The sequence below is a fragment of the Delphinus delphis genome, chromosome 10, assembly GCF_949987515.2.
Source record: "Delphinus delphis chromosome 10, mDelDel1.2, whole genome shotgun sequence".
NCBI lineage: Eukaryota > Metazoa > Chordata > Mammalia > Artiodactyla > Delphinidae > Delphinus > Delphinus delphis.
In genome coordinates this window covers 68,511,543-68,538,514 of record NC_082692.2, presented here as the reverse complement: position 1 = coordinate 68,538,514, position 26,972 = coordinate 68,511,543, and the positions used below count along the sequence as shown (strand labels likewise).

The 26,972-nt window shown below is 44.4% G+C and overlaps 1 protein-coding gene across 2 annotated transcripts in view; it reads left to right on the top strand.

Moving 5' to 3' along the window:
• Positions 1-387: 387 nt before the first annotated feature.
• Positions 388-26,972, top strand: part of RFT1 (RFT1 homolog) — a 37,754-nt gene continuing 11,169 nt past the window's right edge. For both annotated transcript variants that reach the window (XR_009520881.1, XM_060022684.1), the window contains exons 1-10: positions 388-470; positions 3,788-3,873; positions 5,924-6,040; positions 7,187-7,376; positions 7,953-8,054; positions 11,684-11,821; positions 18,649-18,727; positions 22,987-23,037; positions 23,756-23,886; positions 25,011-25,155. Coding sequence is in view for 1 of the 2 variants with exons in the window: in XM_060022684.1 (XP_059878667.1) it covers positions 408-470; positions 3,788-3,873; positions 5,924-6,040; positions 7,187-7,376; positions 7,953-8,054; positions 11,684-11,821; positions 18,649-18,727; positions 22,987-23,037; positions 23,756-23,886; positions 25,011-25,155 (1,102 nt within the window). In the remaining variant the exon portion in view is untranslated. The remainder of the gene's footprint in view (positions 471-3,787; positions 3,874-5,923; positions 6,041-7,186; positions 7,377-7,952; positions 8,055-11,683; positions 11,822-18,648; positions 18,728-22,986; positions 23,038-23,755; positions 23,887-25,010; positions 25,156-26,972) is intronic.

The window sequence follows — 26,972 nt, the reverse complement described above, 5'->3', positions numbered from 1 at the left end:
AGGCCAAATGGCAAAAATCTTATTACGGAGGTCAGTGAATAGTTTGTTCCTTTAGACAGATGAGGCCAGGGAAGTGAGTGTTTCTTGGTTGGTGGCCTGGGTGCCTCAGAGAAGGGGCTTTGGCTACTTTAATAGAGCCTCTTAGTATGGTCGCAGTATTTAACTCATTTGGAACAGGGAGGCATAGGCACACAAACCACACGTTCTCTCAAACGGGAAAGGCGATGCGGCGCAACCACGCTGACTCATCCGAAGCCGGTCCACTTAAAGGGCCAGATCTTCCCGTGTCCCGCCTCCGCCCTACAAAATCGCCAATCAGCGAACGAGCCGCTCCGTGACGCTATCTTCTTGCGACAAAGCCGACCGTCTGAGGCGTTTACTGGTGACGGATCCCGGGCGCAGAGGCTATGAGCCCCCGGGAGGTGCTGGGCCAGGCGGCTCGGCTGGCCTCCTCTGGTCTCCTCCTGCAGGTACTCTGCCGGGCCGTTCCCCAGCCGGGACTTACGGGGAGGTGGCCCTGGGGCCCTTGAGAGCCCATCCCGGGGCAGACCCAGCCCTGGCGTGGACCCCGCTACTACTGAGGGCTTCCGCGAGAGGCGGTGGCGGCGGCGGCCGAGAGGGGACACCTGGGCCCGGAGCTGGGAGCCTGCGTCCAGAATCCTGGCTGGGAGACTGCAAACAAACCACTTTCCTTTTGAGCTTTATTTATCCCATATGGCAGTAGGGGAAGATGAGATCAGGTGGCAGGGGTGCCTCTGGTGCTCTAGAATCTCACATATTTTTAAGGCAAGGGTTTATTTTTTCCATGTCCCACTCCTTACCCTCAAACACTTTTTCAAACTCTGACTCGCACTGAGTTCAGAGAGACAATATGGCATGGCGAAGAACAGGGACCTGGGCTCAGACAGGCCTGGACTGGAATCTTGGTTCTACCATGTCCTTGTTGCATGACCCAGGACAAGTGACTTCACCTGCTAAGCCTCAGCTCCTCCTCAGAAAATGGGGGTAGTAAGAGTACCTAGCTCATAAGGTTGCTGTGAAGCTAGGTTGGGGTTATTCGGATAATTGCACTTAACAGTAGTATGCTCTGGCTCTTAGTATGCACTCTTCCTTAAGGCAGTGTGACCTTGGACAAGTCACTTTCCCTTCTTGGCCCAAATTTTCACGTCAGATATGGTGCATGCCAGTTGATCCAAATGGTATTGTAAAGATTCTTTTAACCTTAGAACCTGGTCATTCTAAGTCATGTGGCTCAGTTTCTCTGTGTCCCGCTCTTGACCCATTCAACCTTTCCTCACAAAAGTCCTGAATCGACCTTTCCCCTTGTTTTAGAGAGGCAGCATTTCACATAGAGGTTAGGAGAAAGCACCAGGCAGACTAGGGCTCAAGTTTGGGCCTTGCCACTAGCTAGATGCCTGCACTTGGGGAAAATCTCTTGACTTCTACAATCATCAGTTTCCTCATCTTAAATGAGAACAATAATGCAACCTCATAATGTCATTAGGGAGATTAGGTGAAATGCCTAAGTGCCTGGCATAAGTACTTAATAAATGTTAGCTAGTTTTATTATGGTAATATGAATTTTGAAAATGGTCACTGTAGGGGTGAAATGAGCCAATCTATGTAAGGCATGTAGAAGAATTCCTTGCACAAGATATGCACTTAATAAACATTAGCTAGTCATCTAACGCTAAATTAGGTGAACCCTAAGTTACTTAATTGTGTTTTTTTTTCTATTTCACAACATTAATAACTGTTTGAATTCAGTGCTTTAGCCACAGTGTTGATTGTTCAACCTTTGATGATACCTTACTACTGAGATTAGCTTCATTAAAAGAAAACAAGTCATAGGAGAAAACACACTAGACTAGGAGTCGGGTGGCCTTACCCATAAGGTCATGCTGGGTCATTTGCTTGCCATGTGGGCAAATCCCTTTGCTCCGAGTTTACTTGCTTCCCATGCATTCACCAGGTTGCTTTTAGGGGTCAGGTAATTAACAGATGTGAAAGGGCTTTTTTTTTTTTTTAAACTGTTAAGTCCTTTACAAAGTTAAATGAAGACTGGGTTGCTAATAAGGGCCACTATACAGAGCAAATACTGGGGAGTGTGAGCAACCTCATAGCTTCATTAGCTCAAACCTTTATTCAAACCAATTAGGAGTTATGGATATAGCCTAAGACATTAAGTTTCTTAGTGATAACTTTGAAGTTAACATAAATGTGTGCATGTGGTTTTTTTTTTAAATAGCTATAATCTTTAGGTTTCTTGGAGTGTTTTAATTCAGTCTTGTGTGCTTTCTCAAATTACAATGCAGACACTTGAGGTAGCTTTGCAATTACATTGTGTTCTGAAAGAATTTAAGAGCTTATTCTCTGTAACTCTGAGCCAGCCATAGTGTATTAATGCCTTTCATTTGTATGCATTTTTCAAAAATGCTTTCACTTCCACGATGTTTTTTGACCCTTGTCATCAACTCTCTGTGATAGGTAGCCTCACTTGACAGGGATGAAAACTGAGGCTTACAGAATTTAGAAGATGATGGGTTTAGCTAAATGGTGAGTTGAGACTCTCAGCTGAGTACTTTTTCCGTTAAGAGCTGCATGAATTGGCTTCAAATCTCTAAAATTGAATACAGAATTTGGTGTCTACGTACCCGCACGTTTCTAAGGAGAGGCTACCAAGCTTTCATCAGACTTTGAAAAGTTCACCTTTGACTCCATAAAGGTTAACACTGTGATACCTTAGCTTTGGAGACCTTGCTGCTCTGTGACACTTCAGGGACAGTGTTAGACTGCAATCTCCCTTTTTGGTCATACCTTCCCCCGGAGATTTTCAGACCACTGTGGTCCATTGGCATAGTTTGATTGAATTTTCCAGATTGCAACTGTTCACGTGTAACTCTGAGAGTGCTTGACACAGAAGTGATCTGTCATTTGCTCTGGAGTGCCCTTGAGTTACATCTGTGTTGCTGCCAGGATGCAGAGGGCGTGTCACTTAGTGAGGCTTGCACCCCAGCCATCATCCTCATTTGGCAGCCTCACTTAATTGCAACCTGTTTTCTCTGTCTCATGGGAAGAATTCTTTGTTCAGGTGGTTTTCTTGAATTCACAGGCTTGAAAGTCTCAGGATATATCCTTTTCAAAAGGTGATAGCTGGACTCTGTTTTCCTTTCCCCTCTATTTTATAGTATCTTATTGCAGTTGTTTGAAAGGTATTTCAGTTCCTCTCTGGCAAGTGGCAAATATTCAGTAAATAAACATAGCCTTTTCTGTTTTCTAATTGAGAAACCGAAGTTCAAAGAGATTAAATGTCATTGTCGGATCCTTAGATATAACTAGGCAAAGAAGGAGAAGTTAGATTCCATGATTCCTGGTAAATCTGCTATATTCTGCAGACTCCCACTTGCTAAGTGTGTGCTCTTTCTCAACAGGCTGGAGGGAGGGCCAGTGTGAAGCACTAACTAGAATTCCCTTTCTGCTCCCTAGAATTCCATTTCTGCTTTCTGCCTGACTGAACTTGAAGAAATTCAGTGAATCTGTCAGGGCCTCCCTCTTCTAATCAGTAAATTAGGGAGACTTCCACATGCCTTCTTGGGCTCTTTGACCATTGCATGAGAGTGCCGAGAGACCCCAAGGAATGAGATTTCAGAAGCAGTTAAAGAGAAACTCTCTGGCGAAGCTGCTGTGTGTCGTTACATTAAGAAGAGCAGCCATCTTGTGTTCTTTTCAGCAAAGTAAACCTTCCCAATATAATTTATTCTTATCTATTTTTTTTCTTTTTCTGTAGGTGTTGTTTCGATTGATCACCTTTGTCTTAAATGCATTTATTCTTCGCTTCCTGTCAAAGGAAATCGTTGGCATAGTGAATGTCAGGTAAGAAGGGGTGTACCCTGGCATTGTCCACAACTCACATCCCTAGTCGGGTTTTCTTCAAATGCTGTACCTGTGTGTCACCCTTGGATTTTAGAAGCATGGACCTTTACCAGAAGCAGAGTGTTTCAGCAGTGGGCTGAAGAGAAGCATTAGGCGATGTTGCTTTTAATGGACCCATGGTGTGTTTTCCATTAGCAGCCTCCAAATACACATTTCTCTGCCTGCTCTTCCGCTGTGCCTTAAAACCCAGGAGAGGAGTGGGAGTAATTCACTGCAAACTCCAACTCAGGTATAATCCTGTGTTCTCGTCCTGCTGACAGCAAAGGAAGCAGGAATTCTGCACATCGTGAGGATGTGCTTTGTAATTGCAGGGCTGGAACAGCCCCTTCCTTCCCTCCTCGGTGAATTTTATAATTGGAAAGTGGCAGTGGGATGAGAGCTGTGTCCTTGTCATTAGTTCCTTGGAAGCTCTTAGAAAGCCAACTTGCTTTGTCTTTTAGATTCTGTTTCTTCTCCTCTCCTCCCGTCTGTTTAAGGACACCCACACATATTCTGTCTTCACAAATGACACAAAAGTATATGAAGTGATGTGAGTGCTCAGTATAGCTCAGCTTCCCAGGTGTGTCTTCATGTCCTAGTAAACAAGACATTATGTTCCAGACAGCATTTCACATCTAATATTTACCGAACATACGCTCTTGGCTCTGTTCTCAGAGCTTAGAGAAGGGTCTCAAACTTTGATGGGCAAAGGAATCATCTGGAGAGCTTTGCAACTGGTAGGACTGAGGAGGTGCCCGGGAATCTGTACTTTGACAAGTTTTTCAGGTGATTTTGAAATAGGGACCATACTTTAAGAAATGCTCTTTTTGGAACTTCCCTGGTGGCGCAGTGGTTAAGAATTCGCCTGCCAATGCAGGGGACACGGGTTCGATCCCTGGTCTGGGAAGATCCCACGTGCCACGGAGCAACAAAGCCCATGTGCCACAACTACTGAGCCTGCACTCTAGAGCCTGCAAGCCACAAGTACTGAGCCCACGTGCCACAACTACTGAAGCCCACCCGCCCTGGAGCCTGTGCTCCACAGCAAGAGAAGCCCCTGCAATGAGAAGCCCGCGCACCACAACGAAGAGTAGCCCCAGCTGCCGCAATTAGAGAAAGCCTGCACGCAGCAACGGAGACCCAACACAGCCAAAAATAAATAAATAAATAAATTTATTAAAAAAAAAAAGAAATGTTCTTGTAAAAGCAGGAAGGAAGAGGGCCAAGGCCTCTTAGGTACTCAGACTTTAAAGCAGTTTGGGCCTCTCCCAGATTTGCAGATCCCTGCATTGACAGCCCTTGTCTGGCCTGTCCACCTGCTTAACATATAGTTCAGTCTCATTGGGACAGAAGCACTGGGTCACAGAATGGTCCCTGGACAACCTCAGGTACCTTAGCCCTGGGCCATCCTCATTCTAGCTTCATCCAATCAACTGCCTGTTGAGGAAGGGGAACTGTAGCTACTCTTTGCTAAGGTGCAGGAGGGTCCACCTAGGTAAGCCCACAAGGAGGAATGTGGGCAAGCCTTGCCCATCTGGGTTGCAGCGGCCCCAGTAGTGGTTGCCAGCCTCATTGCCTGTGTTGAGATTCTCTACTCAATAGAGCCTCAGCTTCTTTCATAGGGGTCATTAGGTCACCAGTCTCCGGGTGACCAAGAGGCCCTCTTGCTGTGTGCGGTCATATCTTGTCCTTTTTTCCTCCTTATGGTCAGAGCCACACCTCTGTATAGGCACAAAGGCTGCAGTCTTTGGGGGCCTCTGTGGCAGTTTCTGTCCTAGGCATAACTCTTATAGGCACACACTCATATGTCCCTTGTTTGGTTCCTAACTCTCCTATTGTATGGATCAGATTAGCTGGGGAGGGGGCTTCTGTAAGAAACCATTGCCCCCCACCAATCACCACCAGTGATTTATGACCAAGACTTTTCCTCCTCCCGTTTGCTAGCAAAATCCCAGAAGTTGTCTCTGTGAAAAAACTAGACATCATGTTGATTGCTGCTTTTCCTTTACAGGCTAACACTGCTTTACTCTACCACCATCTTCCTGGCCAGAGAGGCCTTCCGCAGAGCATGTCTGAGTGGCAGCACCCAGCGGGACTGGAGCCAGACCCTCAACCTCCTGTGGCTAACGTGAGTCGTGCTTTGGCCAGAGACGGTTTCATGGAGGCAAGCGTGATAAGTGTGAGAAATTAAACAGCAACACTTGCCTAAAGCTGAATAGTTTCCAGCTTGGGTTTTGCAGTGGGCTTCTGGGCCCTTGGCGTGGGACAGGAAGGGGAGAACATCTGTGTGAAGTAGCATCCCCGGCTGTTTTCTCTCCGGATGGCCAGGAGCCAGGAGGAAGCTCCGGGTAGGGGTTTCTGTGCCACGTTTCTAACCCCACTCCTACCCTCTTTGGAGGCTGTTTCTGCTATTTTGATTCCCACTGGACCTGTGCCATCTTTTGTATTCCTAACCTTTTTCCTTAGAGTGTTTTCTGCGCTTTTAACAGCCACTTATTATTTTTTGAAAGCCTTTTAAGGGTTTCTTTGTATCTCTCCTCAATTTTGTTATGTTGATTTCAGTTCTGAGCCTTTTAGAATATTCTTGAGGACCAAGTACATCAGCTAAAAATTGTAATGGCTTTTCTGCAGTTCGATCCCTGCCAGGAGGGCTAGTGATTAAAATGCTTTCCCAGTCCTGCCCTTGCATAACTCCTTATTACCTCATGGAGATGACTGTCATAAGGGCCGGTAGGTGTTTATTTTATTAGAGGAATGACTGTTAGCGACCCAGTCATATTGAAGTGCTCTCTGGTCACACCTAAAGGAATACTGTGCACTGGACTACCAGTTATTTGAGGTACAAGGACCAGCTGTATACCGTCCTTCAGTTATTCTAGTGCAAACAGCAGGCACTTCTGGGAGTTTTACTTACGAGTCATTGTAACACAGTGGATAGGAGTGCAGCCTTTGGAGTTAGATCAGGATTGGGTCCTACTTCTGCCCTGAATAGCTGTCTGTGACCTTGGCCAAATTACCCAATGCTTGTCAGCCTTAGTTTCCTCATCTTTTAAATGGGGGTAATGACGGAGTATCATTGTGAGGAGTCAGTGAGATAAAGGGGGTGAATCATATGCCTGGCATGTAGTAAGTGCCTGAATAAGTGGTAGCTATTTTTTTTTTTTTGGTAGCTATTTTTATTATGACTATATTTCTTTTCTGTTCAATGTTACTATTTTAATATATTTTTATTTTTATATTTAGCATATTAAGAGACATTTTTTCCGTTTTCTAGAGTCCCTTTGGGTGTGTTTTGGTCCGTGTTCCTGGGGTGGGCCTGGCTACAGTTGCTCGCAGTGCCCGATCCTGACGTCATCCCCCACTATGGAACTGGAGTGGTGTTGTTTGGGTTCTCGGCAGTGGTGGAACTTCTGGGAGAGCCCTTCTGGGTCTTGGCACAAGCACATATGTTTGTCAAGCTTAAGGTCAGTGTGCCTTCTGCTGTGAATGAGAAATGAGAAGAATAGGAGAAAGAGTGGTGTTTAAAAAATGCTTTTATAGGAGAGAATGGTCTTTTCAGATTTGCATCTAAAAAAATATTTGGAAAAAGGTAACATGATCAGTTCAGTTCATTCACTTGAGATTTGTCAGATGAGTTTGGTTGAAGTTTACCTCTGCTACACTATTAATGAAGAACAGGTTTTGTTAATAGCGAAGTTATTAGTGTAAATAAGAATTTAAAAGGACGTTTTTCAGATTTTTCTAGTGATTCTATTTAGTTGTATACTGATATTAGCTTTTCATCTTTTAAAATATATTATTTGATACATACAAAAGAATATAGTGTGTAACATATATGTAAATCTTAAAGCATGATAATATACTGAAGGTTCATGAACCTACCACCCAACCTAAGAAGTAGAATATTATTAATACTGTGTCCAACCATATGCCCCACCCCTACCACCAGGGTAACCACTATCCCAGATTTTCTGGGATTCCTTTGCATCTTTAGTTTTTAATAATGTTTGTAAAGTGTACCCTTTACCATGAGTTTGCAGGTGATTGCTGAGAGCCTGTCAGTAATCCTCAAGAGCGTCCTGACAGCTTTTCTCGTGGTGTGTTTGCCTCACTGGGGACTGTATATTTTCTCTTTGGCCCAGGTAAGAGTTATGACTTTTAACTTTTGTATAATCTGTTTCTCCATCTGTTTTTTACTTCTTGTTTCTGTTACTCAGTGATTTACATTTACAGTATTCATGCATGTGGAGAAGGCTGGAAGCTCTAGAAAGGTGGTCTTGGCACTGCTTCTCCTCTGGCTGCCATGTCCATCCTGCTGCATACACTGACACCGCTGGTGTTTGTGGGGACCTGGTGAGGGCCACACCCGGCCTTGTTGTCAGACATAAAAACTCCTTTAGACATTCTGTGGGCAAGCCCAGCCCGTATCCAACTGATCTTTGATTGTCTGACAATCCTATGGAGGAGAGAAAAAGCAGTAAGGGGGTGGAGTGGGAATCAAATTACATGTGTGTTATTTTCCCTGGATTTCAATCAATTGTTTTCAGAATAGCAGGAAACTCTGCCAAGCCTGTTTTAAACTTAGATTGAAATCTCTCATAATTCAGAGGGTGTGAATCTAGTCATAGGAGGTACGTTTTCATTTTTAGCAATTTTGGCTTCAATTCCATCTCATTTTCTAGTTCTAGTTCATATTTCTAGTTCTATTAAAAATGTAACTACAGTACTAATGCTAATTTAAAAACTGAAAAAGATCATATAGTTATCAGACCATCTCATAGTACAAACTACTTTGTAATTTTTCTTAATGTATTGGAAGACAAGTTAAAATTCTTAGTAATGATTTATGTGAAAATGTTTCCCATGTCCTAGGCAAAAAGTACAAATATTTCTGCGAAACATAGAAGAGCTAGATTTAAAATTATAGATTAAGAATGAGGGGCTTCCCTGGTGGCGCAGTGGTTGAGAGTCCGCCTGCCAATGCAGGGGACACGGGTTCATGCCCTGGTCCGGGAAGATCCCACATGCCGTGGAGCGGCTGGGCCCGTGAGCCATGGCCGCTGAGCCCGCACGTCCGGAGCCTGTGCTCCGCAACGGGAGAGGCCACAACAGTGAGAGGCCCGCGTACCGCAAAAAAAAAAAAAAAAAAAAGAATGAGAATTGCTTCCTAAAAGTAGCTTGCTACAATTGCATATTTTAGAGAAGTTATCTCTGATTATTTTTGCCATGTTTTATTAGATCTAGAACTACAGTTCTCAACATTCATCATTGTTTGTGATGGACTCTCCCTAATAGGATAGGAGGGCAGTAGAGATGCCCAGTTATTGATTGACTCTTCTTGGGAAAGTTACTTGCATTATGACTTTCTCATTGTCATAGTTCCCACCCAGGATACGTCATAGATCATAGGTCAGCTAGGCCAATTCTGAGTTTATTGACATCCTTATTATAAGATTTCTGAGAGCACTTCTCTGGTATATTCTCTGTCAGTCTCTGTGGGAGAGGTCTAAGAGCCAACAGCACCTCATATCAGCAGGTGAGCCCCACCTATGGTGCTGGGATTCCCCTTTCTCCAACCTGCCTCCAGGTTCCTCCTTGAACTGGCCCCTCTCCCCATGGCATCATAACTCAAATAAAAGAGTCACTGTAGAATATATAAAGAAATCTTACAACTCAACAACAAAAAGACAAACCATCCCAAAAGTGGGTCAAGGGCTTGAATAGACATTTTTCCAAAGAAGATACACAAATAAATAGCCAATAAGCACATGAAAAGATGCTCAACATCATTAGTCATTAGGCAAATGTAAATCAAAACTGCAATGAGATACCACCTTACAGCAGTTAGGATGGCAAGTATCAAAAAGATAGAAAATAACAAACACTGGTGAAGATATGGAGAAATTGGAACACTCATACATTGCTGGTGGGAATGTAATATGGTGCAGCTGCTGTGGAAAACAATTTGGCAGTTCCTCAAAAAGTTAAATGTAGAAGTGCCATATGATCCAGCAATTCCACTCCTAGGTATATACCCAAAAGAACTGAAGATGGGTGTTCAAACAAAATTTTGTACATGGATGTTCATAGTAATACTATTCACAATAGCCAAAAGGTGGAAACAACCCAAATGTTCATCAGTTGATGAATGGATAAACACAATGTGGTATATCTATACAATAGAATATTATTCAGCATAAAAATGAAATACTGATACGTGCTACAACATGGATGAACCTTGAAAACATGATACTAAGTGAAAGAAGCCAGACACAAAAGGCCGCCTATTATATGTTTCCATTAATATGTTAATGTCCAGAATAGGTGAGTCTGTAGAGACAGAAAGCAGATTAGTGGTTGCCAGGGGCTGGGGGAATGGAGAGGGACTGCTTAATGGGTCCAGAATTGCCTTTTGGAGTAATGAAAAATGTTCTGGAATTAGATAATGGTGGTTATTGTACAACATTGTGAATGTAGTAAAAGCCACTGCCATTATATGCTTTAAAATGGTTAAAATGGTCAATTTATGTGACTATTTCCTCAATTAGAAAAAGGGGAAGGGATCGTGTAGTTAGGATACTCTGTAAAGAGGTTGTTGCTCTTCCCCAGGCTCTGGTCAGCAGGAAGATGGAGAGAGGCAGGGAAGGGGGCTAGAAAAGCGTGCTTGTTACAGAGGATGTTGGCATCAGGTGGTGTGGCTCCCCACAGCGCTGCTTGTGTCTTAAAGGGTTTAAGGCGTGAAAGAAGGAGAGTAGATGGCGAGTCTGTCCTCAGGCATGGATGGGCGTGGAGAGCAGAGGAGCCTACACCTGCTAAACCCAGACTCCTCTTAGTGCGTTTACTAAAGGAGCAGCCTTGGTGTTTCCAGATTGAAAGTGGGGCCTGGAGGTCCCAGTACTTCTTAAGCTAGTGTGCACTGTTCTCAGGGGCAGAGGGGATAAGGGAGCTTACGAAAAGGGGCTCTTTCGTTTTTTTTTTTTTCCCTGCGATGCCACGCAGCTTGTGGCATCTTATTGTAGTTCCCTGACCAGGGGTCGAACCTGGGTGCCCGGCATTGGAAGTGCAGAGTCCTGACCACTGGACTGCTAGGGAATTCCTGAAAAGGGTCTCTTTGGATACTCCTCCCCAACCTGCAGACAAAACCCCAGGCTGCTGCTCATGGCCAGAAGACATCTTTTTGTCCTAGATGGGAAGAGGAAGGGGTGGAGCCTCTTAGCACCCTGTCCCTCCCCATCCTGTAGTAGCTCTTGCCCTACCCATGCACTAGGCAGAAAGGAGAGCCAGCAGCTCAATTCTGCTTTTTAATCATAGTGTCACAGGTTTCTGGGGTTCATGGAAAACCCCCAGCCCTAGATGATGGACAAGTCCCTGGATACTAGCACAGCCGGAACACATGGATTCTCAAGGTGTGCTGTCTAGCTGGGAGAGCCATCCCTTTGTCCAAATACGAATCTTCGGAGAACGTATCTGACATTGCTGTGGTGGTTGTCCTAGTGGATGTCTGTCATGGAACTTATGTTCTGCCTGCCTAGAAGAACTTCTGTTCTCCCAGTCAGGTGAAGTGTGACACTTTCCCTAGAGATGCTGCAGTGGAGCTGGGTCATACTCAGTAGTGCTGTTTTCCAGAGGGTGAGACATTGCTCCATAGAAAGTACAGTTAATTAAGACAGTTCTATTTCTTGACTGGCCTTTGAGGTCAGATCTATAGTTGTATCTTAATTATGCTTACATTAAAACAGTGTAATTTAAACCCATTATTTTCTTTTTTCAGCTTTTCTATACTGCAGTTCTGGTGCTCTGCTATGTTATTTATTTCACAAAGTTACTGGGCTCCCCAGAATCAGCCAAGCAACAAGTTCTTCCTGTCTCCAGAATGACAGATCTGTTACCCACTATTACGAGAAGTAGAGTAAGTAATGTATTTTGTCTGTTATCATTTTAATCACAGATGCTAGTTATCCTTGAGGGAAAGAAATGACAACTTTATTGCTTATTGTTAAAATAATAAAGATAATTTGATAACTCATGTCTATGGAGTGCTTGTTATGTGCTCAGCCAGGGTTTCTAAATCTTGTCACTATTGACAGTTTGGGCCAGATAATTTTTGTTGTGGGAGCTGTCCTTTGCATTGTAGGATGTTTAGCAGCGTTCTTGATCTTTACCCACTAGATACCAGGAGGTACCACCCCCAAGTTGTAACAACCAAAAATATCTCCAGACACTGTGGAGTGTCCCCTGGGGGACAGAATTGCCCCCAGTTGAAAATCACTCTGCCAGTCCCTGTGCTGGATGATTTACATACCTTATTTAATGCTTATAACAACTCTTTGGGGATGACATTATTACTTCTATTTTAGCGTTGAGGAACTGAGGCTTAGCAACTAAATTACCTGCCCAAGGTGAGGGTCAGAGTGAGGACAGGAGCTGGAGTGGCATGAATCCCAGCAGAGCACAGGGCTCTCACCACTGTGCTCACTCTCTCTGTTCTGCTGCGTCTCTTGGTTTTTCCCGGGACTGACCTCCAGCACAGATAGTCTGGAGGGTGCTGACAAAGCAGGGAGGGGCCCTGCAGAGTTCCTTCGCCTAGTGTCAGGCTGCTCTCTCAGGTGATCCGCTTCCCCACGTAGACCACTGAGGATTCCAGAGGCTGATGTGTGAGAGCAACTTTCAGTCCATTTGACTTTTATCTCCTGGCTCTGGTGGGGTCAGTGCTAGTGTCTCTAGCCCAGGAGCCGTGCATGTGATGTCTTACCACGTCGCCTCTGCACAGATGCTCTGTGACCTGCTCCATCTGGGCTGATGCACTTTCCCTTTTTCTCATACTTATTTGCTTGCTGGATGTGGTGCACTTAGTTGAGGGAAGGCTTCAGCTGGACTTCTCCTTATAGCTCTTTTGTGATTACTTGAAAATGTAATAAAGTATTTGGGACTTAAGTCTCAGAACTTAAGGAATCTTGTTATGCAGCTTTTCAAGAAAAACGAGAAATTATGTAGCAAAGCCAGATATGTTCTTATTTGTTATATGAGAGTTCTCCATTCTGATCAACTAGATCTTACCTTTAACCTAAATCAACATGACAATTTTTGGATACCATGGTGCCTTATCTGCAGGCTTAACAGATCAGGACTCCAGATCACTTCTCTTGCCTGGAGCTTCTGCTCCCTGCCCACAGAGCGGGTCTGAGAGTGCAGAAAAGTCCCCCTCCCTGAGCGCTCCCCAGGGCCCACCTGTACCAAGCCTGGCCAGCTTTTCATACTGGACCAGCGCCTGCACCCAGCAGTATTTTGGAAAGGAGCGTTTTTACTGTTAATACAGGCAAAGATAGAGGGGGTAAGGAAAAGAGTCTGACAAGTGTGTACTTAACCCTGTGACGGGCTCAGAACTCCAACCTTCAGTTTCCTTACTGTCAAATGGGCATAATAAGAATACCTCCCTCCTAAGGTGGTTGTGAGAGCCAGATGAGATGGGGCATATAAGGTGCTTAACACTGTGGCCTGGCATGAGTGCACATCCATAAGTGACAGCGCATACCATCATCAGCATCCCACTGCTGCTCTGAGAGCAGGAGTAGCTCCACTCGAGCATCCTAGCCAGGCAGACGCTGATGACATTGCTGAGAGCTCAGCGGTTTCATCTGGCAATCTGTCCCGAAAGTACCCATGCTCATGTTGTCAGGACAGAAGTCTTGACCTTAAGAAGGTTGGGTGTACCTGTCACACATGATGGTGGCAGCGTTCCTGCTGCAGAACACAGCCCCTGCTGGGTGTTCTCTGGGATACAGACACGTAGGAAGGTGACTTCTTAGCCTCAGGGAGCTTCCTGTGCATTTGGGAGGCAGTAGATACAGATCTGAAGCCTGCAGGACTCTCTCCAGACCTCAGGGTCCTCACTTTTAAGGTGAGATTGTTGGTCTACACAACCTCTGAGGCCCCTCTTAAAGACTTACAGAATTCTGTGAAAGTATTTGAACTTTGACAAAGAGCTGTTATAACTGCCATTGACTGCACACTTACTCTGTGCCCGGCCTTAGGCTAAGTACTGTACTTGGACTTCTGTCCTTAATCCTCTTAGTAATCCTATGAGGTAAATACTATTGTCTCCCATTTTACAGGTGAGAAAACTGAGGTTCAGAGACATTAGGTGATGAACCCCAAATCACACAGCTGGCTTTGGACCCACTTCTCTCTAACTTCTGTCTATGGAAAAACTTTAGTCTGTGTGTTTAAATCTCTATGCTATGAAGTCTTCCAAAAGAAATTGGCTTATTGCCCAAAGTAATTATTTATTTACTTAAAGATTGGGAGATTCCAGGTAGAACAATTCATTATTCAAGTTTACTTTTTTAAAGAGAAAAGAAACGAGACAAATCTGAATGCAGTGGATGACTACACCAGCAACATGCCTAACTTGACTCTCCAGAACAGCTTTCTGCCCTGGGGGCTCCCTTCTACGAAACTGGTCAAAAAATTGCATTCACAATCAACTTGACCAAATTGGGAGATTTCTTGCCTCCTCTTATAGAATTCCATCTTCTTTTTTTTTTAATTAATTAATTTTTGGCTGCATTGGGTCTTTGTTGTTGTGTGTGGGCTTTCTCTAGTTGCGGTTAGCGGGGGCTACTCTTCATTGTGGTGCGGTGGCTTCTCTTGTTGCGGAGCACGGGCTCTAGACGCACTTGCTTCAGTAGTCGTGGCTCACAGGCTCTAGAGCACAGGCTCAGTAGTTGTGGCACGTGGGCTTAGTTAATCTGCGACATGTGGGATCTTCCCGGACAAGGGCTCAAAACCGCGTCCCCTGCATTGGCAGGTGGATTCTTAACCACTGTGCTACCAGGGAAATCCAGAATTCTATCTTCTTTAATGTTACTTATTTAGCCTTAATGACATCTCAAATATCGGCTGCCTTTTACATCTTTTCTATTCTTTGACACTTCTGAGGGATTTAATATGAGAGATCAGCTAGCATGCAAGTAAAGCTGAGGAATTTAACATAGCAAGCATGTACTAAGCAGTATCCTGTCTTAAGCACTTTACCAGGTGCCCTGAGTGAGGTCCCTGTGCTCATAACTTGCACTGTGGTGGGGAGATAACATGTGTACTCTGCTAACTACACTGTGTGTCTAGTGTTAACAAGATAGAAGCACAGAGAAAGAACTGATGAATTCCATCTGCAAGCGTCAAGGAAGGCTTCATGGAGGAAGCTGCTTTTGAGCCAGGCCTTGACGCCTGAGCGGGCAGAGGTGAATGTGCACCTGTGGTAGAAATGAGCATTCGTGGCTGTAGGAAGGAAGAACATTTGCTCAGGGCCTGTTATGTGCCCATCACCATGTTGGAATTGGGATTGCAGAGATGACTGGGTCCTTAGGTTGGTTGGACAGCTGGGGAGGGGAGAGGTGAGGAAGCAAAAGGGGGAAGGAGGTGACGGCGTGCTGGTCTAGAGCCGGGTAGTAATGGCCTCAGTGCTGCCAAGTGCAATTCAAGGGCAGTGGAGCCTAATGAAAGGTTTTTGAACAGTACCATGGTCTAATTGCTTGTGTTGAGAAACTTACCATCTGTTACAAATTTATCATGTCTAGTTTTCTCTCATTCAATGCTCATACCAGCTCCAGGATATAGGACTTCTTATCCCTCTTTGTAGGTGAGAAAACTGAGGCTTAGCAAAGTTAAGTATTTTGCCCATGGCCTTCGTAGTCCGTAAGTCAGGAGCTGTAGGGAATTCCCTGGAGGTCCAGTGGTTAGGACTCTGCGCTTCCACTGCAGGGGGCACGGGTTTGATCCCTGGTTGGGGAACTAAGATCCCACATGCTGCCGTGGCCCAGGCAAAAAGAAAAAAGAAAAAAAAGGGTAAGGAATGGGACTTCCCCAGTCTCACCCCTGGGTCCAGTGGGTGAGACTCCATGCTCCCAATGCAGGGGACCTGGGTTCAATCCCTGGTTGGGGAACTAGATCTCACATGCATGCCGCAACTCAGAAGCAGCCCTCATGCCACAACGAAGATCCCTTGTGCTGCAGCTAAGACCCAGCGCAGCCAAAATAAACAACAACAACAAAAAGTGAGGAGCTGTAGTTTGAGCCCCAGTCTCTGAGCTTGAATCCAAAGCCTGAACCCTACCATGAGGAGAGAAAAGGTTGGAAGAGGCAGTGGCAATCATCTATCACTTTTCAAGTGATGAGGACAGTGGAGGGTGGGTGGAAGTGGGAGCATGGACGAAACCAGGGCAGTCGATAGCCCTGGAGCGAGAGGGAGAGGAAAGAGTGCTGTGTGGGGTGTGGAGGTGATGGAGGGCAGGGGACAGGACCGTGGCCCTGGTGACTCTTGTCAGTGTGGTTAAAGATGCAGCTGGTTGGACCATTCTGAGTCAGAAGAGTTTGGGAAGTGGAAGAGTGACTCAGGTTAAAGCACAATGAGCCCCTGAGTTCTGATTCCAGACCTTCTCCAGAGGTACTGCACATCACCTTTCCCCACCTGTACCTCAGTTTCTCCATCAGTACCGGGAGGCAGTGGAATGGCTTGTTGGTCACGGGATTCTGGAGAAATTCACAGCCTGTAGACCAGCTCAGCAATACCAACCTAGCTCTTGGGGAAGAGGCCTCTTTTGACCTTCCGAAGTGGCAAATCCATTCAGAACAGAATGGTAAAAGCCCGAAGAGTGCTTCTTTTTTCCACCACTTAGCAGGTGCCTCTGAGAAGAAACCCAATCTCTGATCAGACTTCCTGCCTCTGTGTCCTTAATGAGCATTTTGGAGTTAGTAAGCAGTGTGGCTGTTCCTTCCAAACCATGGGTCCATTTAAATTGAAGGCATTAGGAGAAAGGAATGCTCAAGTATAAGCTTGAAGATCAGATGCACTGTCATGATTTCACTCTCCTAAAGAACTTTTTATTTTTATTTTTTAAAGAGCTCAGCCACCTTTCCAAATCAATTCACAGCCTAACAGCAAGTAGGCTTCACAAAAGCCTTGTGGGCCCACTGTAACTGTTCATTTCCTTTGAAAAGAGCACAGTTACTGCTTTGCAGATCACACCCCTCGCTCCCTCCAGAGGACCACCTGGCATGGAGGGGGCAGAGTGTGAGAGAGAGAAGGTGCTGTACCCAGGCTCCCCTGAAGCCAACTATGGGCGGGATCAGTGTACGAGGATGACATGGTCCACAGTGTCCCCTAGTGGTGTAGGGCGGTCTGGCGCTCTTTGTTCTGGGGAAAGGAAATGCCTAGTTTCTTTCTCACTGAGGAAAATTTCCTCCTGGACTAGAGCTACCCCTGGCATTTGGCTCCAGGTCCAATGATGCACTGAAGTCAGTGTGGTTTGGCAGGATTCAGAACTGTCCTCCAAATATGGAAGAAAGGTTCTGAAACCAAAGGGTGAGGAGATTTGAGGACTGGAAATGACTCTTGCTTTCAAAGGGTACTCTAGACTTGCCCTGTCCTAAATGGTAATGTGGACAGGGCAGTGTGGCTACAGAGCATTTGGAATTGAGATGAGCTGTAAGTGCACTCAATCAATACACACTGGATTTCAAAGAATTAATATAAAAAATATGAAATGCTTCTAGTATTTTCATGTTGCAATGATAATATTTGGGGTCAAATCAAATATATTAAAATGAATTTTACCTGTTTCTTTTCACTATTCACTGTAGGCTGCTAGAAAATTAAAAATCATATATATCGCATGCATTATATTTCTACACAGATGGGCTTTGTGCCAAGAGCAGGGGCCCATGTGACTGGGACAGGTTCTACACCTGCCTTTGGGCCAGCTTCCATAGCTAAAATCGACCTTTTAGAGAGGTGGGGTGGGCTTGGCCTTGAGATTCACCCCTTTCCTCCTAAATAGCCCCCTGAAATCCCACCTTTCAAAAGTCATCAACTGAGTTAATAAGAACTTTCCAAAATGCAGGTACCCTGAGAATAAGGACCTAACACCTAAACTGAATATTCTGGAGTCCCAGGATGCCTTCATGTTTGAGGAGAGGCCCCTAGAAGGAACTGGAAGTAGAAAAAAAGAAGTCATGTCCAGCTAGCTTGCCCCTCTCCTGCATTTTGTGGTCAGCTGTCTGGATTTGAGGCTACCTGTCTCTTACAGGTTGACCTCTGCCCTTCCTAAGCATTTGCTTCCTTCTTACCCTCCTTGTCCCTAGGAAATGGGCAGTTTGTTGCTCCCCCTGAGAGTTTGAGAAGAGCCATATCAGAAGTTTGTTTTTTGTTTTTGTTTTCCTTTTCTCTGTCGTTCCAATTCTATGTGGTTTAACTGACCTGGAAGGCCTTACTTTCTTTTGAAATATACAAGCCAAGCTCATATGCTTTCTGTAAAGAGACCCTGGCTGGCTAAATAAAGCACTAAGACGTACATTGAGCAGAACTTGTCCTGCAGCTTGGCATGCTTCAGACGTCTTTTAAGGGAAGAACTGACTGTGAGCTGTGTGTGTTCCATGTGGTCAGCTTACTCTCTGGGCAGCAGCAAGGGGACAGCACATTTCTTTAGGGGTCTCAGTGAATGAATCTTGGGCAGGGCCCACAGGGAGGCTCTTCCACCCAGAGACTTTGCCTTCACATTTAGGAATGTAAGTTCTTTGCCAGGATTCGTTGGATGTTTTCTGTGTGCTTAGCAGTAAATGAAAAATTAGTGGGGACTATCCAAATTGGGATTTAGAGACCAAACTGAGTTTCAGTAGTATTACTGTATTCTTAGACTTGGAATACCTGGAGTTTTTGTTTTATTTTGTTTTTTCTTCTAGGCTTTTGTAAATTGGGAAGAGGCTAAATTGACTTGGAGTTTCTTCAAACAGTCTTTCTTGAAACAGATTTTGACAGAAGGTAAGTAAAAGGTCTCTCTGAGCAGTCAGGAAACCGAAGTATCAGCCAGGGGATTCCATAGAACTGATGATTGCCTAGATGCAGACCACCTGCTGCCTAGAGCCCCCAGGGCAGAGGACCCTCAGAAATGGGAGTTTTTTAAACAAGGAGAGGGAAACTAACATTTATTTAATTTGATACTTCAGTTGTCTAATTTAAATCTCCCCACAGCCTTGTAAGAAAGATATTGGCCCCATTTATTATGGATGAGGAAACTGAGGGTCAGTGAGGTTACATAACTTCTGCAAGAATGAGGAGCAATTTAATTTGAATCCAAGTCTAACTCCAGAACCCATGTTAACAGCGTTTAAACAAATGTATTATAAAAATATTATATCAATTACAGAAAGTTTGGAAAATACAGAAAACTATCTGTAGTCTCATTTTCCTAACTTTTTATACACTTCTTTTTCTGCACTTTTTAAGACCATGTTTTTCTCATTTTATTTTCTTTAACAATAAAATTCACCTGTGGGATAGTTTGGTCAGCCTTCCAACTTCTGGGGACTTTCCAGTTTAACAGTGACAGAGCTCTGAAGCAGAGGGCAAACCAGGAGCTGAAAGTATATGTAATTTTTCTATATATACGTATGGTTTATTTATACCCAGCTTTAGTTCAAAGAATGAGATTGGAGGCGGCTATAAGCTGCTGAAAGTAGTAATTTCTCTCTATAAATTTCGTGTGTCTGTACATCTATATATCTATTACTGAACGTGTTTCTAAATATTTTCAAAAATTATCTTTTAATTATGAAAATAATATAACCCCATTACAAGAATTTTGGAAAATAGAAAAGTTTCCTATAATTCTAGCATTCTAATACAAACATCATTATTATTATCTTGTTGTTTTTCCTTTTCCACCTTCTTTATTTTATTCATTATGCTTCCAAAGGGAAGTAACCCCCCTAAGCCTCACTTTCCACATCTGTGAGTTAAAGGATAGGACCAGGAGGTGGCTGAGGGCTCCCTGAACTTTGCGAATGGATGTTTCTAGCCTGAGCCCATAATGCTGCCATTACAGAAGTGAAACTGTTCATAGGGCTTCTGGAGGAAGTAAAGGTCAGAAGCCTTCAGAGAGCTGAGTGAAGGTGCCTTAACGCTAAGTTTCTTGAGAGCAGTGAGTGTGCTGTTCACCACTGTCTCCGTGGCACCCTGCCGGGCCTGAAACATAATAGGTATTCAGCAAGTATTTTTTGATAAAGAAAGGTACTGTAGTGAAATTGTATATTGTGATAGTTCCCATTATTGTTAGAACAGGCAAAACAATGGAGGGAGTTTTGGGAAGGGGTGTTGCTTAAATGCACTTTTTTTTCCTCCTGAAGTTTAAAGGACAGTTTGAATGAGTTGAGGAATGGTCCTGAGTTGGTTGCAAGCAGTGGCCCTAAGTTGGTTGTGTGGACTGCAGTGGCTAGATGTGTTTGCAGTGGCAGGTGTCAGCTACACACTCAAGCCTCCCAAGCTGGGCCTGTTCCATGGTTGGGCCGTCCTGACCTGGCTGGCAGAGGGCCCTGAGGGACTTTCCAGGGCCTCCCTCTCTGTGGCTGTGAAGTAAGGAAGGGACTTAACAAGGACACCCAGATTCTTCTTCTCTAAAAACTACAGCTCTAAAAAATTTGAAATCATTTATTGTTATAGCAAAAATGTGTGTGTGTATGTATGAGTATATATAGTATATGTGTATGTGTGTGTGTGTATGTGTGAGTGTATAGTATATGTGTATGTGTGTGTGTGTATACAGTATATGTATGTGTGAGTATGTATAGTATATTTGTATGTGTGTGTGTATGTGTGAGTGTATATAGTATATGTGTGTGTGTGTGAGTGTGTGTATGTGTATATAGTATACGTGTATGTGTGTATGTGTGAGTGTATATAGAATATGTGTATGTGTGTGTGAGTGTATATAGTATATGTGTATGTGTGTGTATGTGAGTGTATATAGTATATGTGTATGTGTGTGTGTGAGTGTATATAGTATATGTGTGTGTGTGTATGTATGTGTGAGTGTATATAGTATATGTGTATGTGAGTGAGTGTATATAGTATATATGTGTGTGTGTATGTGTGTGTATATAGTATATGTGTGTGTATAGTATATGTGTATGTGTGTGTATATAAATGCTGTTACTTTCTGCCCCCACATTTCCTAAACACTGTGTGTCAGGTGCTGAGAATACACAGATGAATGAGGAACAGGCCGTGGCCTCAAGGAGCTCATTCTCTCCCCAGAGACTCTCCCCAGGCATTTGTGTCGTTAACTCTGATACAGGGCTGTGAGGGGCTGTACTTGGAAATGGCAGCTCATTCGCCAGACATCTCTTGAGTGCTGTTTCATTTCCTGGAGCTCTGCTAGGCAGCCAGGCACACGGAGATGACTGAGACATGGTTCCTGCCCTCAGGGAGCTCACAGAACGTGGGAGGGAGAGGCCTTTTGTGCCAGAACCCAGGGAAGCCCCTGAAGAAAAGCCATTGCAGGTGGTGAGAATACCAACAGCTGAGGCTGGGAAGACCAGCCCAGCCTGACTCAGGGCAGCTGGAGGGGCTAAATCCTCCGTGTAGGGTGTAGCAGAGGATGATGGTGTGATGGTGGGAGGTGGGGGTGAGGTTGGTGAAGGGAGGCCAAAAAGATAGCTCAGGGTAAGTTTATAAAAGGCCTCAAGGGCTTCCCTGGTGGCGCAGTGGTTAAGAATCCGCCTGCTAATGCAGGGGACACAGATTCAAGCCCTGGTCCGGGAAGATCCCACATACCACGGAGCAACTAAGCCCGTGCACCAAAACTACTGAGCCTGCGCTCTAGAACCGACGAGCCACAACTGCTGAGCCTGTGAGCCACAACTACTGAAGCCCGCGCACCTAGAGCCCATGCTCCGCAATAAGAGAAGCCATTGCAATGAGAAGACCGTGCACTGCAACAGAGTAGCCCCTGCTCGCCGCAACTAGGGAAAGCCCACGCGCAGAAACGAAGACTGAACGCAGCCAAAAATAAATAAATTTCTAAAAAATAATAATAATTAAATAATAAAAGACCTCAAATGCAGAATCAAGGCGCTTGGACTTTTTGCAAACACTACAGAGCCATTTAAAATTGTGAAGACAGGGATTGACTTAAGATCTGTATTTGCAAAAGCTGGAACTGTTAGTGGTGAGGATGGATCAGAACAGAGCAGAGATACAGATGGGAACTAGTGCAGTGCCTGAGGACCTGTGCCTGGGAAGACTTGCAGAGGTCCCTGCCACAAATGCAGTGGCTGGAAGATTGTAGGCAGGGAAGGGCTGAAGAGAGACTTGAGATCACATTGCTTCTCATCTCTTAATATTGCTTTCCTCTTTGAGCAAGTTGCTAGGAGGTGAGAGTTGGCCCTTCAGAGCTATGGACACTCTTCAGTGCTCCACCTCCATAGTGGTCAGTGCTTTCCACTCACAGATAATAAGAACATTCATGGAAGTTGAGGGTGGGGAATAGGGCTCTGGGCTGGTGTCTTCACCTTGAAAGCATTAGACTGTCTTGAATTGTGAACTTGGGCTCCAGGGAACTGCCAGCCTCCACAGAGCTTTATCCACCCAAAGAGGAAACTTTTGATGAGTCTGTGCACTTAATCATGGACCTTTCATTTCACAGAATTTACACGCAGATTATCTGACCTCCCTGAAAACTTGAGATAATCATTTTCATCATTAACATTTTAGTAACTCCTCATACTTTTTTTTTTTTTTTTTTTTTTTTTTTTTTGCGGTACGCGGGCCTCTCACTGTTGTGGCCTCTCCCGTTGCGGAGCACAGGCTCCGGACGCACAGGCTCAGCGGCCATGGCTCACGGGCCCAGCCGCTCCGCGGCATGTGGGATCTTCCCGGACCAGGGCACGAACCCGTGTCCCCTGCATCGGCAGGCGGACTCTCAACCACTGCGCCACCAGGGAAGCCCTCCTCATACTTTTTGAAAAACTTATCAGACTGGTTTTATTGATTTTTGTTTTGTTTTTAATTTAACTGGTTTGGGAATTTGTTGTCAGTAAAGCCCCCTGCACTTTCCAAATTGTTATTATTTTGAGATTATTTGCAATCAACATTAGGACAAGGAACATGTCTTTAACTGATTACTTAATTTTTCTCCTTTGAGAGTATTTACCAACTGGAAGAGATGATAGACGATAAAAGAAAAGGAAAGAAGAAAATACTGTACATTTGAAATGCTAATTATTTTGCTTTTCCATTTACAGGCGAGCGATATGTGATGACATTTTTGAACGTGTTAAATTTTGGGGATCAGGGTAAGATGAAATTCTGTATTGTTTTAATTAAAGATGAACTATTAGTAGATACTTTCTCATATTTTTCTCTGCAGTTTGATACATTTAATGAAAAAATGAACCTGCAGACTATTTTTTACAAAAAGATTAGAAGAAATGAATCCTGAAGATTAAAAATTGTAGGTCTTTATAAATATATATTTGACTATCCCCTCTCATTGACATGGGTGGCAAGTTCTCTTTTGAGATTCTCTGCCCTTACCCTGCTTTCTGCAGAGCTCTGGTGCTCATTTTGGGGGCCAGAGTGTGCTAAGGGAAAAGGGACCTCATTGCAGTCACAAAGATTTGCTCCATGTTTGTGTGGCTATATAGGTCTTAATATTTTTTTCACATTTATTTTTGAATATAATCCCAAAGTAGTGCAAATAAAAATAGAAAAAAAAATCAACTTGGCATTAATGACTTTTATAAAAAAATGCTGGTGATGGAAATGTTCTGTATCTTGACTGTATCCATGTCAGTTGTGATATTGTGCTATAGTTTTGCAAGAATTTACTGTTTGGGGAACTGGGTAAAGGGTACATGGATCTCTCTTTTATTTCTTACAACTCCAAGTGAATCTATAATTATCTCAAAAAGTTTAATTTAAAAAATTAAATTAGAAAAAATTTTAATGGTGCTATAAAAATTCAAATAGAAAAACCAATACGATTGTTATTTCTTCCTTTTTGTTTTGTAGGCGTGTATGATATAGTGAATAATCTTGGCTCCCTTGTGGCCAGATTAATTTTCCAGCCAATAGAAGAGAGTTTTTATATATTCTTTGCTAAGGTGCTGGAGAGAGAAAAGGATGCTACACTTCAGAAGCAGGTAGTCTTGGTTCTTATGTCACCATCTCCCAAGTGAATTCTCTGTCTATGTGCAGGATAAACAGACAGAAACGTGGAGCTATCTGTTCCCCTCTGTTAGCTCTGAAATTTTCTTCTAGTTTTCATTCTTCTATCACATTCTGAATGATGGCAGGACGCTGAGCTCACTTCTTCTTTCACAGCTTCTCCTTTTTCCCCTGACCAGCCCTTCTTTTTCACCCTTTGTCCTTCTTTGTGACCTTATTCTTGTCCCAGCCCTCTCAGAACTCTCTGCGGCTGTCCCCAGCGCAGCGCAGACCTCCTTCCATGGTCTAGTCTTAGGTGTAAGAATGAGGTTGCCTCCCCCATCCTCAGATTCTCAGGAACAAAAGATGAACTGAAGGATGCAGAGACGGGGTCAAGGCTAACTGAGGGTGCGGGGAGGAAAGCATGCGGACATTTGGTCTCGCTCACCACACCAGTTGTTTAGCTTCTTAAGGACTGTGACATGCCCAGAGCTCCATTCTGACTCTGAGAATTGATATACTCCAGCCAGTAAAAACAGAAGAGATTTTAATCCAGGAGTATTTGGTTGTAGAAACTTCCCTTTTCCTAGAACCATTGAAAATGTCTGTCTTAGAATTAGAAGCAAGCTAAGTTGGCCTCTTACATCTCTTAGAAGACATTTTGCAAAATACAGTTTATGCACAGTATTTCAAAACGAGCTAATCTGGTTCTCAGACTGATGTAGGAATGTTTTCCTAAGTGTAGATTCCAGGAACATCAGGGTTTGGAGTTGTTTGTCAGGAGAAGCACGGTGACAAAGCTAGCTAACAATGTAAAAACTCATCCATTTAAGAATAAATGTCAGAGGGGGAAGTGAGTGTTTCCTAGGCAACATTTGAGATAGTTTATCCTAAATGAGTTAAAAACTAACCCTCCCCTGCACTGCCTAAGGAGGTACACTTTGTCTTTTTCCCTCCATTTGCTAATTGACATAGAAACAAACCCAGGCTACAGAAAAGCAGTGATGGCCCTCAGCAGTTGAAAGAGTGATCTGTAAAACAGCAAAGGGAGAAAGTCAGATGTGAAGTTTTTCTTTAGCTCATGATTCATCCCACTTCCTTCCCTCTCCCCCGGCCCAAGGAGGATGTTGCTGTGGCCGCCGCGGTTTTGGAGTCCCTGCTAAAGCTGGCCCTGCTCACTGGCCTGACCATCTCTGTTTTCGGCTTTGCCTATTCTCAACTGGCTTTGGACATCTATGGAGGGGCCATGCTTAGCTCAGGATCAGGTATGCACAAGAGGTTTTTCCAGATCTGTTCTAATTTCCAAACCGAAATATTTAGAAGAGTCTTACAAAATTCAAACACACGACTGACATGTGTGTCAGTGCAGGGAAAATTGCCGGTAGCTGGGGCACCTGAGGTCAAACCAGCTCAGGGTGCAATTAGAGCTTTGGCACCAGGTCGATCAGTCCCGCAACCTCACTTGGAGCAGTTGTTATGAATCCTTGGCTTTCGTCTCAGCCCTAAAATGTGTTTTGCCGATTGCTTCCTTCTGGGGTAAGCGAGGAAGGAAGAGAGCAGGCTCTGATGAGTCTCCGCTTGGTACTAAACACATCTGCAGATAGTAAATGCCACATAAATCTCACGGCCTGATGGACAAAAGCCTCCGAAGGATAACCCAGAGCCATTTGCAGAGAATGAAATTGATCTCGGCAAATAAAGTGGTATATTTAGTCCAGTGACTCTTGGGTTTTGAAGGAGAAAGTATTGAATGTGTCTAACTTTGAAACACTTGGTGCCCAGGCCACTGGGCGTCTCACAGCATCGCTGGGCCCTGGGAACTTCACCAGTTTCAAAATGCGCTGGGTCGTGGGGTGGCAATCCATTTGGAGTGTTTCATCTTGGGTTTAGCAAAGATGTTTTTAATTCCTCAGGTCACTAGACAAGAACCCTGAAGACTTCTTTCTGCTGCCCTATCTCAAATGTAAAGGGCCTTCTCCAGTGCCATTTTACAACGTCACTGGCATGTTTTAGTCTCCACTATAATAGGCCCAAACTTTTAGTATTAGGGGAAGAAGGGCCGAGTTTCTGCTTGACAGCAAAGGTTGTTAAGTTTGGAGAAACACCTGCCATGAAACCAATGACATGGTTTGTGGCTCCCTGGGTCAGGCAACTGCAGGGAGGCCCGCATTGAGATGCCGTTAGCAAGTCAGTGTGCAGAGATCGAGACAGGCTATTTCACAGCAGCTCTGCACCTTTGGAAAGGTAATCACCAAGGAGCAGCCTTTGTAATGCAACCACAGGACAGTGCCACGAGGAAAGGGCCGTCCCATCCATGTAATGTTCACTTGCTGGATTCGTTTATCATAGAAGATATATCAACAAACCATTGTCATTGTGTGGTCCTTTTACTCAAGTGAGATGCTGGTACCAGTCTTGAGAATTTAAAAGGGTCAGTGTTAGTTGATTTCTAAGGTAATAAATTCTATCTCTGATGGTTTATGTCAGAGTCATTAATAATTCTATTTATTTTTTATTAATTTATTATTTTTTATTTTTGGCTGCGTTGGGTCTTCGTTGCTGCACGCAGGCTTTCTCTAGTTGCGGTGTGTGGGGGCTACTCTTCATTGCAGTGCACGGGCTTCTCATTGCAGTGGCTTCTCTTGTTGCGGAGCATGGGCTCTAGGCACACGGGCTTCAGTAGTTGTGGCTTGAGGGCTCAGTAGTTGTGGCTCACGGTCTCTGGAGCGCAGACTCAGTAGTTGTGGCACATGGACTTTGTTGCTCTGCAGCACATGGGATCTTCCCGGACCAGGGCTTGAACCCGTGTCCCCTGCATTGGCAGGCGGATTCTCAACCACTGCGCCACCAGGGAAGCCCCAGAGTCGTTAATAATTTTAGACTCAAAAAGATATCCCCTCTGTCTCATCTTCAGAGAGAGAAGAGTCTTGAGAGTGGTCTGGTTTCTCAGTCTCTGAAAAGGATGTGTGGTTTGGTGTAGCTGCTGCAGGATCTTTAGGACCCTTGTCGTCTCTTGCCTGGCCCAGGCCTCCATCAGCATCCCTGTCCTGGCAAGGTCTTCTAGCATTTGTCTCCTCATTGC